At 42.6% G+C, this 20,196-nt stretch overlaps 1 protein-coding gene across 4 annotated transcripts in view; it reads left to right on the top strand.

The window, feature by feature from the left end:
- The window catches only part of LOC128744518 (semaphorin-1A), a 422,529-nt gene that overhangs the window by 46,513 nt on the left and 355,820 nt on the right, over positions 1-20,196 (top strand). For all 4 annotated transcript variants that reach the window (XM_053841582.1, XM_053841579.1, XM_053841583.1 and 1 more), the window contains exon 2: positions 13,872-14,703. In XM_053841582.1, the coding sequence (XP_053697557.1) occupies positions 14,526-14,703 (178 nt within the window). In that variant the 5' untranslated portion in view covers positions 13,872-14,525. The remainder of the gene's footprint in view (positions 1-13,871; positions 14,704-20,196) is intronic.

Here is a 20,196-nt window from a genome sequence, read left to right as displayed (position 1 = left end):
TATGCAAAAATATACGAAAAAAGACAAAATCGAAGGAAATTTTTTTTGGACGATTTTCGGAAATTCCATTTTTCGAGTTTCCATTTCAGTTTCATGCTATAAGCGTTAATTCAACTCGGAGACTCAGTTTTCGAGTTTTTTAGACCGTAGAGCCCACAGACAATTGATTTTATAAAAAGAAAATTGACTCATATCCTACAAATTATTTTTTTGCCCCCCGATTTTTCAAGCCAATTTTCAAGGGGGGGGGGGTGACAAAAACTTTAAATATGATTTGCAATGGCCTAATAATATATAATATATAATATATAATAATATATAATATATAGTAATATATAATAATATATAAGAATATTTATATAATATAAAATAATATATAATGTAAAAAGCATAATTTTCGGCATAATAACAGTTATGATATTTTCATTAAAACGACGTAGGACGTAGGGGAACTGGGGGGAAAATGAACACCCTTAGCAATGTCGCCATTTACTTCCCCAGGAACCAACCAAATGCTGAACGCACTACATGAATTGAAAGCTGGATTCATATTCCACGTAGCAAAATAGAAAGATGTTTGAAAAAGGACGATTTGTCATGAAAAATTCCTTATTTTCGAAAGTGTCACATTCGAGCCTGATTTTTTTCGTGTGGGTAAAATGAACATGCAGTGGGGGCAAAATGAACATGTCATAGAAAACTAAAGTTAACATGCAGTTTGGATAAATTAAACATTATTTTACCTTATCATTGTTCTACATAAGCTGAAGATATTCAACAAGACTGCTAAAATTAAAATAGGACTCCACAAAGCTAACATAATGTATCTTCGCCACGTTCATATAATGCTTAACTTTCAACTCGCTTCATCGGTCATTTTCCGTTATTTTTCGAGAGACTCGATCATTTTTATTGATTGAATTGTAATTAGGTCCTGGCTGCTGATATATGGAAAATAAAACATCATTATACACATTGTTCATTTTGCCCCCATAGTGAAGTGTTCATTTTGCCCCAAAACACCAATTGTTTTCTAGTGTTTATTATAAACAAACAGTTGATAAAAATATTCGGAATTTTCGACGGATCCGCAGGACAGTGATAAGCAAACAACACTAAATGATACCAATAGTTGAAATTTAATTTGTTTCGCCAAAAAAGCTTATATACTATTAGTGGAAATTACCATCAGCGTCAGATTTCAACAAATATTTTTTACTTTTTCAATTTTTTTCACATTAGAAATCTTACGATCACCACATATTGTCTCAAACAGCTTGAAATACTTCTAGGAGAAGATACCTATTGATCTGGTACAGATTTTAATCGGTTTACTGGCAATTTGGCTACCTGTTCATTTTACTCCCCCTGTTCATTTTACCCCCCCCTGTTCATTTTACCCACAGTTCCCCTATACTTTTTTTGTACGATATTTTCTAGGAGTAGGTACATTTCTAATAATTACTTTTAAATGAACATTTTTATAATAACTTTCAAATGGAGCTAAGATTATACAAATCTGATCAACCTTCTTCGAACAACAGGCATCCTATTATAAGCGTATATTCGCACAATGCACACAAATACATTGCCGAATTCGTCGAATTGAATTGAAAGTAACATGATTTTCGGTCTTTCAGGCCTGGGATCAATCGTTGTTTTTACTGATTTTCATACCTTAGCGTAACAAAAGTAAAACTTTTTTTCTACTTTAAGTGGGAACCCGTAGCAGGAGATATGTTTTCCAGTTCGGGCAAAGGATTCGTTGCAGTAACTTTTGTTGCTATACTTCGGCATGCCGATAGGGAAAAATATTTTCAGTGCCCGGAGGAGACCCTTTCGAATATTGTTTATTCTACGGTTGTTGTCTAAGGAGCGAAAGAAGGGAGAAGAACTGCGGAGGTTAACCTTTTAAATTAAGGAATACCTTTCCAAGCTGCGGATGATTCCCTGTCGGATCCAGCTGTACTTGCTAGCTTGGTATCTAGAGGTGAACGGGACCTTTGTCTTGACGCTTGTCCTCGTGATAAAGGGCAAATATTTTTTTCTATATTTGCTTTCATACATCCCCGTTACGCTGTGGCCCAGATGGTGTTTTCATGTTTAATCAAAATAAACGCTGTTAATATGAAAAGTAAATTGTGAAGTTTTGTTCTAGCTCTTTGTGTTTAGAAAATAATACTTTGAAGACAAGCCCTTCTAGAAGCGTTTTTAGTTATTGTGTCTTACCAAGAGATCATCAACTAATAAATTTTGAAAAAGAATTTGTTCTTCTTCACTTAAAATTGATACGGTTTTGACATTGTCAGAAAAAATTCAATGCATACGAAAATATTCGCAACAATAAAGCATAATCCCAATCCCAACATTAAACGCAGCGAGCGTAATTTGGCTTATAGCAAAATGACCTTTAACTGGAGGCATTCGTTCGATGCAACATGGATCGAAATTAAATTACGCGGAAGCGCTAAATTAGTGTCGTTTGGCAAAAGAAAATGAAAAAAAAAACAAGAAAAAAAATATAAAACAAGCGGTCAAATTTATGTCCACCAAGAGCAGTCGTCACAATCAGTGGAAACCCGGAAAAAGACAAAAACACAGCATACAAACGTCGTTTGGTGGTACCACCGGGCTTAACTAAACCCCCCCAGAGAGGCCAAGAATTGACGCAGTAAAAAATCCAATTAAAATTTAACAACCAAAACACGCAACTACTGAAATAAATAAGTTACTGAATGAACACATACGAGCTGTGTGCGATGTTTTTAGAGTATTGGATATTGCGGAGAAGGTGCGGTGCACTGGATGATCCAGCAGTGCGACGGCATGGTTGAGTGGTTCTCGGAGAATTGTTATTCTACGTCACTGCACACATGGCTTTCGCGTTCGGGCAGTGCTACCAGCTGCAAATGCTAGTAATTTGAATTTTGTTTTTTATATTTTCATTTTTGGGTGAACGAAATACCTACAATGAATAAGTTTGGAAAGAAAACAAAATACCAGGGCTGATAGCACTGGCCTTCCAAAGCTTTAACTCAGCAACAGCAAAAATAACTAAACCATAAATCCAGCGCTAGTTTGTATACGCTGCCAAATCCTCCCTCACGCTGCTAGTGCTATTGGCAGTGGGACACAACTCGCCGGAATGTATCTATACACACTTGCACACAATAACATAACAGCAGAATGCGGTTTAAACATTTATATCCTTTATTCGTTTGATGCACATAAAATGTAACAGCCGCTTGTTTGTTCCGTTCTAGTCGGAACAGATATTTTTTTTGTTGGTTGTTTCAAATTTTCCCGTTTTCCTATTCCGCTCAGTGCCATTTAACACGATAAATGAGATGGACATCGACGAAGATGCGGATTCAGATGGACCTCCGGTCAGATCTAAGCGGGGTAATTTGTGCTCGTGTTTGGCCATAGCTCTCGGAATGATGGGTTCGCGCAGTGGCTATTAAGCGTGATGCATGACAGTTAGAGCGAACTTAAAAACAGCTGCATAAATTTTTTGCAGAAAACCGAGTTCGATTTATGTCTTTACGACCTTTCTACGGGGGGCACGATTCATGCAATCTAAAAATTGATTTATTCAAATCAGAGCTAAATCCGTTGAACACGGACGGTTCGATAGATAAACAACTGTTCGATGATTTACGACAGACCTGAATTGGAAATTCAGGTATAGGTATGGGTATATAATGGTATAGAAATTTTGGAATTTAAACATATGCACTCGTTTTACAGTTAAAAACAAAAAGGGGTTTCATTTTTTCTCAAAATAAAGTTGTGCGGCTATCCACTATAATCACTTGGCACAAGATCACAATAAACAACTGTTTATAAAATCATCACACTACTGCTGGTACCAGATCGATCATCAAAACACGAACAGCGGAAACAAGCTCGAAAACATCATACACAGCAATTTACAGCAACTATATGACACTGTATGTTTACTCGTAGTTGTTTGCCATCATCGTAAACAAATAATAAACGTCGCCGTTAAAACGATGATGGCTCGTTCCGTTCATTTCTAACGATAACATTGGCATTATGTAGATTGATTAATGTTTTGGAATTGGAATTCCACAGAGCGGAGAAATTTGAAACGATAAGTAGATTGCACTATAATGGGAGCTTCAGCAGCGTTCCGAAAAAATAAACTTTAAGCGCGATATTCTGCTACTAAGCAAATTTAGATTTAGCTAGACTGCTGTCGGCTGATGGCACTAGCGTGCTTTTATGTCTGAGTGAAGATCTTTCAGAAGAAGTTTTGGCCTGGAAAAACAGAGTAATCATAGCTTCGTAGGACGGCGAATTTATAATCAAAAATATCGGCCGATTAGGTTAAAAACTCCGGACTTTAATGTACAATTGGATTTTAAAACCAAAGTTGAAATTGGACTTGAGATCGGTTTGACTAATTTGGGCTTGAACTTACTTACTTATGTGTCCATGTCCGCCGGTCCGGCAGAACAAAGGGATGAAATCAGAGATCTCCACTGCTGACGGTTACCCGCCATGGCTTTTACCCGTCGCCAGGACAGGTTCTCGTCTACAGCCCGGATGTCGTTGGCTAAGCTCCGTCGTCATGAGCCTCTGGATCTGCCTCTTCTACGCTGTCCTTGTGGATTCCAGTCGAGTGCTGCTCTGCAAACCTCGTTCGCTCCTTTCTTCAAGGTGTGTCCGATCCACTTCCACCTACGTTCACGAATTTCTGTGGCTATCGGCCGTTGATGACACCGACGATGGAGTTTCTCATTGGATATCCAATTATCAGGCCACCAGGCACGAATGATGTATCGCAGGCACCGGGTAATGAATACCTGCAGTTTTTGTGTTGTCTCCGCTGAGACGCACCACGTTTCGCAGGCATACAGCAGTACGGATTTAACGTTTGAATTAAATATTCGGGTTTTCGTACGTAGAGTGATCTGGTTTGAGCGCCAAATGTTTCGCAGACCTGCAAAGGGACCCCTGGCCTTCCTGATCCGTGTGGCTATATCAGTCTTGGTACCACCATCGGGCGTTGTTTGGCTACCAAGATATTGAAAGGCGGCTACCTGCTCAACTTGTTGTCCCGCTACTGTGAAGTTGGTGGCATTGTCAGTGTTCACTACCATAGACTTAGTTTTCGCTACATTGACTGTAAGACCTGCTGCCTGGGAGCTCTCGGAGAGGTCATCTAACTTGCTCTGCATATCGTTTCGGCGTTGTGCGAGCAAGACAATGTCGTCGGCTAGGTCGAGGTTATTTAGCTGCATCGTTAGAGGATTCCAAGGCAATCCTCGATTTGGTCTACTGTCAATTGCTCCAACTAATATCTCATCCATAACGATGAGAAACAGAAGCGGTGATAAAATGCAGCCCTGTCTCACGCCAGCAGTAACCCTTATGGGGTCGGACAAGACGCCGTCGTGCAAAACCTTGCGCGAGAACGCCTCGTACTGAGCCTCGATGAGATGGACCAGCTTATCTGAAACTCCTGAACGCCTAGTGCGCTCCAGATGTTTTCGTGGTTGAGTCGGTCGAACGCCTTTTCGAAGTCAACGAACACCAGCAGAAGAGAGTCCTGGAATTCGTTGATCTGCTCCAATATAATGCGGAGCGTTGTGATATGGTCTACACATGATCGGCCAGCACGGAATCCTGCTTGCTGCCGCCGGAGAGTAGCGTCGAGCATCTCCTGGATCCGGTTGAGGATAACCTTACAGAGTACTTTGAGAGTAATATAGAGCAACGTGATGCCACGCCAGTTACCGCATTCCGTTAGGTCTCCTTTCTTAGGGACTTTGACCAATATGCCCTGCATCCAGTCCACCGGAAAAGTTGCGGTTTCCCAAATATTACTTAAAAGCTGATGCATCATCTGGGCTGACAAAGATGGGTCAGCTTTGAGCATTTCGGCTGAAATACGATCTATCCCTGGCGCTCTATTGGACTTCATACTCTTGATGGCTGCTACAATTTCATCCAGCGATGGCGCCTCCGAGTTCACGCGATTTATTCGACGAACTGTAGGCGTCGTACGCTGGTGGTTTTGTTGGTCTCTGACATTTGAAACTCGGAAGAGTTGTTCAAAATGTTCAGTCCATCGCTTAAGCTGTTCTGTACGGTCAGTCAATAGCTGACCAGCTCTGTCCTTTAGCGGCATCTTTGTATTCATCCTGGCACCACTAAGGTGGCGAGAAATATCGTACAACAAACGGATATCACCATTGGCGGCGGCGGTTTCTCCTTGTTCGGGTAGGGAGTTAGTCCAGGCTCTCTTGTCCCGCCTACAAGCACGTTTAACAGCCCTCTCCAGTTCGGCGTATCGTTGACGGGCAGTTGTCTTAGCCAATCTGGTCCGCGCTCGCTCAATGCCGGCTTTCGTCTCTCTCCGCTCGTCGATCTTCCTCCAAGTTTCATCCGAAATCCACTCCCTTCGCCCACTGCGCGCTTTGCCGAGGGTTGCATCACTGGTCGTGATGAAGGCGTTCTTGATGCCGGTCCATTGCTCTTCGACGGTTCCACCAGGTGGCAACTCCGAGGCTCGAGATTCAAGTTGTTCAACAAAGGCCCTTTTTACCTCAGGATTCTCCAATCCGCGGACGTCGTAGCGGCTCCCAACTTTCTCCTTCCGTCGTTGGACACGTGCGACGCGCAGACGTATCTCAGCGATAACAAGATGATGGTCGGATGCAATGTCAGCGCTGCGTTCGTTGCGTACATCAAGAAGGCTCCTTCTCCATTTCCGGCTGATGCAGATGTGGTCGATTTGGTTTTCTGTTCGGCCGTCGCGGAAAATCCACGTGACTTTATGTACTGGTCTATGGGGGAAGAGCGATCCAGCAATGACCATGTCGTTATTACCACAGAATTCTGTAAACAGCTCCCCGTTTTCGCTCATCTCTCTTAGGCCATGGCGTCCCATGACGCGTTCAAGGTCCGCGTTGTTTGAGCCAATCTTCGCGTTGAAGTCGCCCATGTGAATTTGGAATGCCCCCCTTCGGGATTTTCTCAACCACGCTGTTCAGCTGGCTGTAAAAAATCTCTTTCTCCTGCAGGTCGGCAGCATCTGTTGGCGCATAGCACTGGATTGCCGTAAGGTTCCTAACCCGTGTTCTGAATCTGGCAACGATCATTCGCTCATTTATTGGTTCCCACTTTATCAGGGCCGCATGTGCCCCTGGGCTCAGTAGGAATCCAACTCCTCTTTCTCGAGTAGCATTTTCATCTCGTATGCCAGAGTAGAGCAAGACTTGCCCGGATGATGTCCTGTGTTTGCCAGTACCTGGCCAGCGGACCTCGCTCAGCCCCAGGATTTCAAGTTTCAGGCGGCTAGCTTCCCTTGCAAGTTGAGCCAGCTTGCCCTGCTGGGCAAGGGTCAGTATATTCCATGTTCCGATTCTTGTCCGTGTTTTCATGCTAAAGGTCGTTGCCAATAATCCAGAGAGATTTCTTTTTTCATTTTCGGTAACTTTTTGTATTGTCTGGTACAGTAGGCTGTTAACCTAAGGTCCTTATCCCGCTGATGGGGCAGCCATCTTAATGTGGGCGGGAGCCACTGTGCCCCCTTTCCTGTTAGCATACGACAACCGAAGTTGCGTACCCCAGCCGGCACCTCGTGGAGGTAGGAATAGGAGTTAATGAACAGAGGTTATGGAATGCACATGTTCACCCTTTGCCAGCCATTTGGGCTTGAAGCTTTAGTTTATTGGAACTGGATTTTGGATCCCCCAGCTTGGACAAAAAGGAGCATACACAACTTCTTAAACGTTGGTCCCTTACCTTCTGTTTGCAACTCTATCAATATCTTGGTTTCATTATTTTCTACCGTCCCTTTCGTCGATTGTCAAATGCTACCGTTATAAAGAATTGAAGATTTTTATTAAATATGACTTAAAATTTTATTTAAAATTAAAATTGAATTAGACTTGGAATTGGATTTAAAATTAAAGTTGAAATTTGATTTAAAATTTAACCTAAAATTAGAATTAAATTAGGCTTACATGCAATTCATACATTAGGCGAACATGTAACTAAACTTGAAATTGATTTAAGATTGGACATTAAATTTTGATTAATTTGAACATGAATTTTTACTTCGAACCGGACATGGACCCGAAATTAGACACAATTTTACTTGAAATTAATATTTCGACATTTTTCGTCTTATTCTCTCACACGTTTCATGTATATTCTGCTTAATTTTTTTCCGATTTTTCATTCTTTGTTTCACTTTTTCTCATTTTCTGTACCGTCTTTTTAATTTTCGCACTCACTTTCCTCCCGTTTGTCCTCTTTTTCTCTTGTTTTCTATTATTTTTCTTCCCTGCTCTGTTTCATTGTTCCGTTTCCTATCTCATTTTTTATATTTTCGTTCCGGTTGTGATACGCTTTTCGTTGTTTTCGATCCCGTTTTCCATCTTCTCTTTTCCCTTCATCGTTTCTAATTTTCATCTTTTTCTAAATCGTTTTATCTCCTTTCCTTCTCGTTTTCCATCTTCGTTTGTTCCGTTTTTCTTCTTATTGATACCCCGTTACGTTTATTCTGTTATTGGTTTCCTTTTTTCCATCTTTATTTTTTATCTCTCATTTTTTCATCTTCTCTTCTGTTGTACCTTTTTCTTTAGTTTGTTTTTTGTTTTTCTTGTATTCTTTTTCGGCTTTATTCCCTATCTTTCTCCTTTCATTTATTCATATGACCTCTTTTTCCCATTTTACTCGTTTCCTCTATCGATTTAATTTTTTCCTCATTATTGTTCTTTTGCCTTTTGACCTCTGTTGTTTTTTGTTGCGTATTCCCTTTCTTGCTTCATTTTGCCCTTTTCTTCTCTCGTTTTTCCTTTTTTCTGTCCCGTTTCCTTTTTCTCTGTTCCTGTTTTTTCTTTTTCCTGTTCCGTGTTTCACCATTTTCACCCGTTTCACATGTTTTTCCTCGTTTTTTGTCATTTTCTGTTCAAATATCGACATATTTTTTTCTCGGTCTTCGTTTTCGTCTTTCTTCGTTTTTAAACTACTTTTCTGTTCCGTTTTCCGTTATCGTCTGTTCCGTTCTTCCTCTTATTATGTCCTGCTTTTCCTCCCTTTCTGTCACGTTCTGTTTTTCTTTTCCGTTTTATCATTTTTGTATTCCGTTCCTTCAATTTTTCATTTTCTGTTCTGTTTTTCCTCTTTTTCTGTGTCTCCGTTTTCTCCATGCTCCTTTTCTTTTCCTCCCTTTCTAACCTTTTTTGTCCAATTTTTTCTCCTTTCCTGTCCAATTCGTCCTGATTTTCTTCGTTCTCTTTATGATTTTTCTCTTTATTCATTTTTCCGGTCCAATCTACTCGTTTTACGCTTCGTTTCCTCTTTTTTCTCTCTCATATTCGTCTTTGCAACTTTTTTTCTCTTTTCATGTTCCGTTGTCCCTCCCATTCTGGCGGGTTTCTTTTTTTCTCACGTCACGTTTTCTTTCGTGTTATTCCTTTTTTTTCTACTTCAGCCATACATAACTCAAACTAAGGAACCACAAAAATTGTTATGATGAAAATTTTACCATTCAGAGCTTAGAAATTGACAAACAAGAAAAAAATATTTCAAAAAATTTCCCTCAGAGACTTTTTCGTCATCACTTGAAACTGGAACTATTTTTACTTTACTACGATAAGTAAATATCGTAAAAATATTAAAAACTGCAGATTTTGCCGGGGTTACAGAAATTAGGCCATTACAAATATTTTATAAAGTTTTTGTGCTTCCGGTGTCCGGCACCTAAAGGGGGGGGGGGGGGGTCGGAAAAAAACAAAGTGAATTTTTTAATCAAGCAAAACAAAACTTGGGTTTAAAAATATTTAAAGTTTAAACGTGAAAACCGAATCTATTCTTGCTTATAATATATACGTTATTATTTTCTATGCAAAAATCTACGAAAAAAAGACAAAAACGATGGAAAATTTTTTTGGTCGATTTTCGGAAATTTTATTGTTCGAATTTCCATTTTCGTTTCGTGTTAGAAGCGTGAAAAAATGACAGTGACTCAAGCAACTACGCTCGATGCTTTGTTCGTACTGCTAGCTTCACTGACAACGCGAAGATATTGGACATTACGACGTATCCGGCTCACCGTAACCTACCGCTGGATCTCTTTACAAGTGTTGTTCTTCGTAATTTCGGATTTCAGTACAAGTTGTAGGGTAAAACAAGGTAAAACATTTCCTTACACGACATTCTTGTGAAAAGCTTGATCGTCGTTTAATCTCCTGATTTTTTCAACCTGCCCAACAAGCGTGCCTTCTTGAAAATCTCTGGTAAAAGTATCGAATTGGAATTTTACCTGTGGTACAAAAACCTTGAGTAAAATGGGGCAAAACAGACTTCTAGATTATGTTGTATTAAAATAAAATTGTTCATATACCTTTTTCCTAACATTCTTCTTCTTTTTTACCATACAATCTCAAATTAGAGAGAGTTTGTACATGATTCTTTCAAAACTACACTGAAGTCGCTTTTTACGCGACTATTTTTATGCGAATTTCGGAATTTACGCGGTTTTTTTACACGAATTTCGGAATTTACGCGGGTTTTTTTACGCGAATTTCGGAATTTACGCGGTTTTTTACGCGATTTTCGGAAGTTACGCGGATGTGCTTAAAACGTCTACTTTTTCACGTAGTGTTGAAATCCACAGTTTTTTACACGAATTTTGGAATTTACGCGGTTTTTTTTACGCGAATTTCGGAATTTACGCGGTTGTTTCACGCGAATTCCAGAGTTTACGCGGTTTTTTACGCGACTTTCGGAATTTACGCGGTTTTTTACGCGATTTTCGGAATTTACGCGGTTTTTTACGCCTTTTGATTTACGCGAAATGTATCCTTCGCGTAAAAAGCGACTTGAGCGTATTAGAAAATAGGGGTGAATGGGGAAAAATGGGCTACTTTCCGTCATTTCCGCACGTTGAGACCATCAACAATCGTTTTCTCGTGATTTTTTACATACGAAGTCACTTTTTACCACTAAAAACAGCGGCAAGAAAAAGTTCCGTTTTTTCGGTCGATTTTGCCCACTTGCGTCGCCTTGTCTCAACCTTCACCGCGTTTCGGAGGGATTTGAAAGTGTCCGCGAGATGCGCAAGAAACACATCACTCGATCCAATATAGCTCTGATCAGTCGCGTCAGATTGTCCGAAAAACCCGTATTTGGTCATAGCTGATCTCGATTGATTGTATCATATGTTGCTTTGAAGTCAATAAAGATGTGAAGTTCAAGACTTTATTGTCTTCGTTTCTGTTTGACAGCTCCACGCTTCGAAGGGTTCTTTGCTGCAACATCTTCTGTGTTTTCTCAGTTTAATGTCGTCTAGTATTCCTTGTCGTATCAATCATTCATCGTCGGTTCTTCTCTGCAAACCCAATGGCAACTTCCCTTGTACTCTTGATAGATAAAAGCATATAACCGTCTTTAAGCACTTGATCCTTCCTTTTTAATATTTTTTTTGAAACGATGATGCTACAGTTGATGAAGGGACGGTAAGGGAAAGTAATGAAGAAGGATTTTTTTCCGGGAATGAAGGGGAAGGGTGGCCTTCCTTTCCACCCTTCCCCTTCATTCCGGGAAAAAAATCCTTCATTACTTTCCCTTACCGTCCCTTCATCAACTGTAGAATCATCGTTTCAAAAAAAAATATTAATATATGCCTGACCGCATTTCAAGGTCATGACTAAAGTCACGAGTTTGGTCAACCTTCTTTATTGACAGACTTCGCAGTCGGTTATTAGAGTACAGAAGAATTACGGGGCTAGTGCAAAGATCGTATTGACTCTATAGTGGCACAGCCCAGTCGAGATTCGAACATACGACAACTGGTTTGTTAGCTCTGCATCGTAGCTCGGAGCTTACTGGGCGGGCATGTATACCTTAGCGTTATCCTAAAAATTTCCGAAGCTCGAGTAGCGCTTCCTCATGACTTTACGCGTAATCAGCAACTACTTCGATTGAGTTACATTTCAAATTCTACCATGGGGAGTGACGGCACTAAATATGGGTAACAATTTGGCGCACTGAAATCATTAAAACCTAGTAGTTTCATCAGTCTAACTTGGCAGATTTACAATTCGGTGCGGTTGCGGCTGATCTCCAGGTGTATCGATACTTGAGGTTATGTCGGAAATAAGCACTTCGTATGTTGTTGAAAGCGGCGATGTCAGTAATTCGGAGATCCAGGACCAACGTGTGAGAAAGACCATTAAGGGGTCCATCTTATTCTTGTGGATACACGAAGCACCCGTGGTACGCATTGTCGTTAACCAACCAACGTATCTAATATATAAGAGCCTTGTCTGTAACCAAAACCAGGCCTCTAACAGGACACCATGTTTTCGTGGTAAGAATCGCAGCTCGCTCCCTACACACTTTGTTCAAAGCTGAAACTAATACATGATGTGCCACCTAAACTACAGCTCATGCAAGTACCTCATGGATATTCTGTCATCCGGGGCAGGATGTTGTGGGCCCAAAAGAAAGGAGTCCATAATCGGTGTTAAAAATTAAAGATACAACAATGTACAGATGTCAGTAACCTGATTGAAACCCCAGCGCCTCAGTCTACATTAAACAACGGAGTGCGTATCTTTCGATATTTGTACGTAAGCGCTCTCTGTTGACTATTTTGTATGTAAAATTCATTTGCGAGAATTGCATATCTAACTGCATGCCATATATTTATCTATCAATATATTTCAATACATATTCAAGTCACGATGATACGTGATGTGTAGCTTAAGCGCTCTATAATCATACGAAAGCTTATAGCAGCGAAAGGAAGCGTGCGCTCTGCTGATAGAGATTGCTGATTTGTGGTTGTGTTATTGGTTTGTTTTCCCAAAGTTTGAAAAAACTCTACAACAGCAAGGTGGAAAAACCACCAACAGCAATAACAAATCGCGTTTGCGCAAGGGGATTCTAGTAAGGAGCATAAGTTCGTACTAATCCGAGTATCATTTATGAAGGGTAATAAATGCAATAATTAATGACAATTAGTAATTGATTTTTAGTAATCACAAAAGCATGTTTACTCAAAATTAATGGTAATCAAAGGCAATCAGCAAGGTAATTAAAGATAACTTTCTAGTGCTGCGATCCTATGATTGTTTCTAGTTGAGATACGAACATGCGACGACTGGTTTGTTAGACCTGTGCCGTACCTCAACTGGGAACAGTAGGTTTAGAACTATGTCAAATCAAAACGTTAAGTTTCAATAGTGCTTTGCTTTTTTATATTCACAATTGATTTACGACGAAATCAATTTCAAATTTCGGTTCAATTAATATTGTGTAGACATGGAAACATATGCATTGCTATTTGTTGAATGTTTCACATTCGTTGGCATTATTTGTAATGCTCTCAACTCTTACACACTCCAAGCAAACAAATAATTCAATTGGGTCCATCGGGTAGTCTAATTTAAATTGCGTAATTTTGCCCTATTCATTACATCTTAACCCTTTGACAAGCTTATCTAAATCATACTTGACAATTTAAATAATATTCATCGCAATAATAATACCATCAATGCACGATTCGGAATACCAGCGATGACACTACCGTAGTGTTGACACAGCTCGTAGCCGCCGCCGTTACATTTCAAATTAGAGGCCATATTTATCACCACAACATAATAATGAATTTGACCTGCATTCTAACAAAGAGTTGCATTCTGCGGGCTGCACTAATTAAAATGTGGTGGTTGGCACGTGTTGACAGTAAGGCATCGACAGCAAGTGCTGTTATTGAATTCCGTTCCGTTGTGCGGGTTTATCGTACTATTCAATAATTGAACGCTAGAAATTTTACATTGTACATTCTCTAATCGCTATTTTTATGTTTACTTTCTTTTCAGATACATACGTATTACCGGGATGGCTGGACGCGTATTATCCCATTATTAATCCTAAAATCTAAGCCAATTGATATCGACGAATATTACTGAAACCGCTTTCCAATTTTTGCAACAATATCATATTGCTAACATAAATAACCAGTAAAAGTGCTAATTATATTACCAATCAAAAACTTTCCACAAATATTCGCATAATATATTCATCACACCAAAGGTAGCTACGTTAGAGATTCTTTTCTCGTTTTCCATTTGCAAATTGAATGTGGCATTCCCAATCATCATATGATCAATAATAATAAACAAGAATTTGCTCTATAAATAGCCCGGCCGGGAATACTAAAGTGATCAACAAAAATAGTAGTGCTTTCAAGTTATCCAATCGTGCATCCTAGGCTAGTTTTTTAGCGGTTTTCTCTCTATCTCGGAAAATAGGTGATAAAAGTTATTGACGGCATCAGCAGTTTGTCTCCCGCCAAAGCTACATTGCGGTGCGCGGGTTTTGGCGTTGATGTGTTAATTATTACCGGAAGTGATCAAACGGAGTCGGCCCTGGCAACTGCGCTACTGCCGTGCGGGAAGGTGTGCTGCTAATTGGCCGGTAACGGGTGGGTGGTTGCAAAAGTTGCATCCACCGGTTTGGTCTCTGCCGCAATCATGTTGTCGTCGTCGGTCGGTCGTTCCGATAGATCCCGCCGATCGTTATGCCGTCGCCATCAGTATCGGCTGCCGGGTGGACAGCAGATTGTGGCGTTCATTGTTGTAGCCGTGTTCGTTGTTGGAAACTTATGTGCCTGGCAGGAGAATGCTCGCCCGAAGCTCTACGTGTCATTAGGTAAGTGAAAAGAAATGCGCAAACGAGCGGTTTTTTCCTTCTATTTGCTCGGTAATAAGTCTTCTTTGTTCGATAACAAAAACTTGGTTGCGGGTGATCTGTGCGGGATGAAATTCAATTATATTAAAGTTAGTTTCAATTGAAGACTGTAGCGAGAACTGCTTGGCAGGTGTTGTTAATTGATGCTGCATCGTGCAACTTTTTTTTATGATTTATTTTAATGATGTTAAGCAATTTTAAAAACAGTTGAATGAGTATGAAATGAGTGTCACAGTAGTAGATATATCGTAGAATAACAATTAATTGCTTGCAAATAAACTATAATCGTACACAGCTGATAATTGATAATAAATTTCACCAACATTTTACGAACGCCGAATGAGTACAAATAACTGGCAGGTGAATGTTCCTCTAAACGTCTTCCTTATCATGTTGCGCGGAGTGGAAATTTGTTTACAAAGCTTCTTCAAATTTTCTACAACACTTCTAGATTTCTTAGTACTCTCCTTTCCACTTGAGGTTATCTTCAGCCTTTTCTTGGGAAATCTAGGGATTGAGTCACTAGTAATGGTGCGCTAGGAGCGCTCCTTCAAAAACCCTTTTGATTCTATCAGCGTATAAACTATATGCGGAACATTTTATTTATTTAATTGAAATCCGGGTAGGTAGGTCGAAAATCAACTGAAACGAATTGGACAGTACACTTTAACGCCGGTATCAAGCGATAATTTATCTATTTGCTTGTGTTTCAGTATCTTTATTGGTTGAACATTACACTCCCTTAATTGGCCAATTCCAAAATCCTTAAAACAATGATAATGATAATATTTCCACCAGCACAAGCAGACAAAAAAAAAACTACTCAACTGCCAGCACTCGCTGGGTTGTGCTTATGGCTACCGAGTAACCCCACATGGATTGTACCAGGCAGTCATACACAAAACTTTGCTCGTAGTAGCACATTGGTACGAAAGACTGAATGAGTTCTTTCGTGTTAGCAGCGACGCAAAGCAATGACGCGGATAGCGTCCTGCGTGATTGCGGATTAACGCGAGCAAAAATAAATTACACTCGCAGTTTCGAATCGCACAATCATGTAAACTCTTCACCTGCAAATGATGGATCTCGTTAGAAGCATGTTCGAAATACTAAGAACCTGAGCAGAGGGTCCAAACCCCCTTAAGGAGGATGGTTTTACTAGCTGTTATCCATGGCTAAAAGTAAAAACGTGAATAGATAAACCCCTAATTCAAGGTGTCATGCAACCCGTGCCGAGGGATGCATGGTTGGGGGGGGGGGTTCTATAAATACTCAGCCTCAAACGGAGCCTGTGGAGTACCAGAGCGCCCTCCACAGTGATCAACCCTTACCTCATCATGAGGGCTCTGATGCGGCGGACTCTTCTTTCCCCTCAATCAAAACCAAAATAACGTAACTTCAGTGAGCACGCACGGATTAGATAATCCGTTCGCAAGAGGTGGTATCCAGAGATCTCCGCCAATGGATACGAGTAGAAGCGCCAGCGTACGCGGAAAGGGAAGCGGCACACCTGTCGCTCCAACTGCATCTAAAGCAGTGGTAGGAAAAAGAGACATGCTACCAAGAGTGGTAGCGGCGTCTCATCAGCTCGATGCCATTATCGAGTTCGTGGCAGGTCGCAGCACCCTGGCGAAGGACCTGAAACAAAGTCTGCTCATGCTGCGGAGCACCATGCGTGCTGCGACGAAGGAACACAGTGAACTCGAAGCGTGAGTAAAAGTGGCAGAGAAAGAGACCGAGAAGGCGTTTGAATCGAGGTCAGTACAAACGGATGCCTGCCTGTCAAAGACTGACCACACTGTGGTCCCTTGCGACTACGGAGCAGTCCAAGATCACTGAAGCGGTCGAACTGGCACGATCTCTCAAGGAGCAATGTAACGTGGTGGTGACTACCGAAGCAGTTCGTCTGCGCAAGGGACCGGCGGGAACCCAGGTAGCTACAATAAGCCTTCCACTGGTTGACGGAAATACAACCCTGAAAGTGGCTAAGCTGAAGGTGGGATGGTCCGTATGCCCACTGAGCGTGTTCCAGCAGCCGGAGGCCTGCTTCCGGTGCTTTGAGCGAGGGCACAAGTCCTGGAGCTGTAAGGGGCCTGACAGAAGCCACCTGTGTAGGAGATGTGGCGGTGCAGGCCATATAACGAGGGACTGTACTGCGCCGCCCAAGTGCCTGATACGTTCAGGCCAACGGAACGCTAAGCACACAACAGAAGGCCCAAAGTGCCCGGCAGGCGCGCCGGTGAATAAAACACGGGCGTAGTGCAGGTAACGCAACTAAACTTGAATAACTGCTACGTGGCCCAGCAGCTGTTGTACCAAGCAGTTACTGAGTCGTTGACGGACATTGCCATGCTCTCGGACCCATACCGCATCCCTGTCGGAAACGGTAACTGGGTCTCAGATAGGTCCGGGACGGCGGCTATGTGGACGACAAGCAGGTTCCCGGTTCAAGAGGTTGTGTCAACCGCAGACGAGGGATTTGCGGTTGCCAAAGTGGGTGGAGTGTTCTACTACAGCGGTTATGCTCCGCCGAGTTGGTCAATCGAACAGTTTACGCGGATGGTAGACCGAGTATCCGTTATGTTGACTGGTCTAAGGTCGTTGTTTGGGGCGGGCGACTTTAACGCTTGAGCGGTAGAGTGGGGAAGTCGTCGCACGAACCATAGGGGACGGATTCTGCTTGAGGCTCTGGCAAAGCTCAACGTAGACCTGGCCAACGTCGGCACCACAAGTACCTTCAGTAGGAATGGTGCAGAGTTTATCAGCGACGTGACATTCGGTAGTCCTGGTCTGACAGGAGACTGGAGGGTAGACAATGACTATACTCACAGTGACCATCAGGCGGTCCGCTATGCGGTCGGTCAGATAACGAGGCGGAAGGCGGCGAGTAGAGCCGACACTCCAACCACCCGTGGATGGAAAACATCATACTTCGATTCCGAAGTATTTGTGGAAGCGATCCGAAGAGAGTGCGGTGATCGCGATATGCCCGATCCGAACGCTGATCATTTGGTTGAGGTACTGTCGCGAACGTGTGACGCCATCATGCCTAGGAAAAGCCGACCTAGGTATGGTAGGTCACCGATTTACTGGTGGACAGCTGAAATTGCGGAACTCCGCGGAGCCTGCTTTCGTGCAAGGAGAATTATGCAAAGAGCTCGTTCGGATGGCAGGGCAGAATGTTGAGTAGCACTAGTTACTGCAGGCAAAGCGCTTAAGAGTGGGATAAAAGCTATCAAGCGAGCCTGCTTCGAAAGGTTATGTGCTAGTGCCAATGCGAACCCGTGGGGTGATGCCTACAGGGTCGTAATGGCAAAGACCAAGGGCGTGATGGCGCCCGCAGTGCGATCGCCAGAGATGCTGGAGCGGATCATCGAGGACCTCTCCGCGCCACGAGCTAAAGCCCTGGCCCCAGGCCACTGAGTCGTTCCGCGGCTGACGTTCCAGTATCTCAAACCATAGCGTAGGATGGTCGGCCTCCATGCCGAGTAACGTGGGCGACGGCGGTTTAGAGGTCGGGGAGGAAGCGACGGTTACGAACGAGGAACTCATTGATATTACTAAATTCCTAAAGCTGAACAAGGCACCGGGGCCAGACGGAATCCGGAATATGGCCATTAAAGTGGCTATTCTAGAAGCTCCCGAAATATTCGGGGCAGTAAATAGTAGATGACTGTAAGCTGGCCACTTCTCGGATAGATGGAAGCGACAGAACCTGGTCCTATTGCCTCGACCGATCTGTGTGTTCGAAACTGCCGGCAAGGTACTGGTGAGGGTTATCCTTAACAGACTCGTACAGAATACTGAGGGTACAAACGATCTGCCAAGGAACGAATTGGGCTTCCGAAAAGGCAAATCTACGGTGGATGCCATCTTGTCTGTCACTAAGCCAGCCGAGTTGGCGATCCAGCGCAAGAGGACTGGCTTGCGTTTACTAGCACTAGCTGGGATTCCATAGCCAACTCGCTTGGGAACGTCCAAGTGCCGATGTTGCTGTACAGAACTCTGGAAAATTATTTCCAGAATCGTGTGCTATGCTACAACACGGAGGAGGATCAGAAGTGCGTTCCAGTCACCGCAGGGGTTCCGCAAGGTTCCATACTGGGCCCGGTGTTGTGGAACGTCATGTATGACGAGGTGTCGAGGCTAAAGCCCCCGGTAGGGGTGGTGATTGTCGGCTTTGCGGACGCCATCTCCTTAGAAGTCTACAGTGAATCTAGCAGAGAGGTTGAGTTGACGGCTGCCCACTCTATAAACATTGTCGTAGATTGGATGCGATCCAGGAAACTAGAGCTAGCGCATCATAAAACGGAGGTTATCGTGGTGAACAACCGCAAGTCGGTGCAGCAAACAAATATCACCGTCGGGGACTGCCCTATTTCGTCAACGTGGTTCTTAAAACTCCTGGGGTCATGATCGACGACAAGCTCAAGTTCGGGAGCCACGTCGACTATGCCTGCAAGAAGGCTTCCACAGCTATTTCGGCATTGTCTCGCATGATGTCTAATAGCTCTGCGGTATATGGCAGCAAACGAAGGCTTTTAGTCAACGTGGTCCAGTCCATACTCAGGTATGGCGGGCCGGTGTGGTCATCGGCGTTAGGTACCAAAAGTTATCTAGCCAAGCTGGAAAGCACTTATCGTCTCATATGTACTTGAGAGTGGCAAATGCGTATCGCACAGTTTCACATGACGCAATCTGCGTCTGAGCGGGTATGATGCCTATTGGCATCATCAGCAAGGACGTAGAGTGCTTCAACCAACGTGGAACTAGAGGCATACGGAGTACCACAAGATCGGCCTCGATGACCACATGGCAGCGGGCATGGTCTTATTCCACACAAGGCCGGTGGACCGTGGAGAAATCTACTTCCACCTGACACGGATTCTGTCAGGGCATGGTTGTTTTAGACAGTACCTGCTCAAGTTTGGGCATGCGGAGTCCCCCGCATGTCCCGAATGCGCGAATGTTGAGGAAACTGCAGAACATTCTTTCATAAGCCCTCGTTTCGCGGGCGCGAGAGGCAACATGATGGCAGTGAGCGGACAGGACACTACTCCGGATAACTTAGTCCATAGGATGTGTTCCAGCTCGGACGTCTGGTGAGCGATCAATGCGGCTGCTACCCAGATTGTACTTGAGCTACAAAACCGCTGGAGGGACGATCAACGACGAATAAACATCCTAACTACCATAGTCCAATAGTTATCTAAGCGAGTGCATTAAGCACAAAGTCCGGGATACCTAACCCCACCCCCTGAGTTGTCTTTTCTGGTGTCTGATAGTACCGTATCTTCTAAGGTGCTCAGCAGATTTCCCTACTCGTAAAAAAAATCGCATAATCGTTGTTGACAAACGTTCAACTATGAAAATGAAAATTTAATGTGGTATCAGGAAAACATTAGCAATTGAAAATGTCTAAATATTATTTATAGAGTATTGTTACAAAGAACT

Source organism: Sabethes cyaneus, chromosome 3 (genome assembly GCF_943734655.1).
Source record: "Sabethes cyaneus chromosome 3, idSabCyanKW18_F2, whole genome shotgun sequence".
In the NCBI taxonomy this organism is placed as follows: Eukaryota; Metazoa; Arthropoda; class Insecta; order Diptera; family Culicidae; genus Sabethes; species Sabethes cyaneus.
The sequence above is the reverse complement of the archived record's forward strand: the minus strand, read 5'-3'. Positions and strand labels throughout refer to the sequence as shown.